This window comes from Mus caroli, chromosome 6 (genome assembly GCF_900094665.2).
Source record: "Mus caroli chromosome 6, CAROLI_EIJ_v1.1, whole genome shotgun sequence".
Lineage (NCBI taxonomy): Eukaryota > Metazoa > Chordata > Mammalia > Rodentia > Muridae > Mus > Mus caroli.
Genome location: NC_034575.1, coordinates 84,563,968 through 84,564,861, shown reverse-complemented (window position 1 = coordinate 84,564,861; position 894 = coordinate 84,563,968). Strand labels below are relative to the sequence as shown.

The 894-nt window shown below is 47.2% G+C and overlaps 1 protein-coding gene across 1 annotated transcript in view; it reads right to left on the bottom strand.

The window, feature by feature from the left end:
* The window catches only part of Ruvbl1 (RuvB like AAA ATPase 1), a 33,037-nt gene that overhangs the window by 30,243 nt on the left and 1,900 nt on the right, over positions 1–894 (bottom strand). Inside the window, exon 2 of the mRNA XM_021164115.2 lies at positions 334–415. Coding sequence (XP_021019774.1) covers positions 334–415 — 82 coding nt within the window. The remainder of the gene's footprint in view (positions 1–333; positions 416–894) is intronic.

The window sequence follows — 894 nt, the reverse complement described above, 5'->3', positions numbered from 1 at the left end:
ACAAAGTGGGTGTCCACTCGAAATCTCCAACACGGTGTCTCCTGCCTAGAAAGCCCTTTCCTTCCCTGCAAGACCAATCTTCCTACATCTCTTAAAGGGCCCTCCAAGGACTTTACCTCTGCTCTGGAGGTAGGCCAGGGTNATTTTAATTTTAGACCATAGATTTTATATGCTAAATTGTATTAAAACTGCACATTGGTTTTTAAACCATTCATTTAACTAGTCTAGCTAGACAGAGACTAGTTAAGACATGAATTCAATGGAGCTTAAACATCAATATCATTCTCTTGGGTAGCTTAAAAAAGAGAAAGAGAAAATGAACGAACACCTTGCCAGTTCCAGGAGGCCCCGCCAACAAGACAGCTCTTCCAGCCATTTTCTTGCTTTTGATTAATTCTACAATGACGCCACATGCCTGCACAAAACAGAAAGAAACAGTCAGTCTTAAATGCTTCATGGTGGAACCAGCTCAGGGCTTGATCCACACAGCTCGCACGCTCTTTTGACACGAGACAGCTGTGATACCAGTGCTATGCTGTGGAGTGGANCGGTAGAGGTGAGGCAGCAAAGCCACGTGCTCCAGCTCACACCGCATAGTTGCTGCCACAAAGAGAGAAGGGTAATGAGACAATGAGACGCTGAGTGGCTACCGAAGGCTGGGGGGCGGGGGAGGGGGGGGTGAGGTGGAGAGGGACTTTCTCATACATTGTATGTAACATTTGAAGCCCTGGGCAGAACTCTACATTTCAGCCGGGCAGTAGTGACACATGCCTTTAATCCCAGCACTTGGGAGGCAGCAGCAGGCGGATTTCTGAGTTCCAGGCCAGCCTGGTCTACAGAGTGAGTTCTAGGACAGCCAGGGTTATACTGAGAATCCTTGTCTTGAAAAAAAAA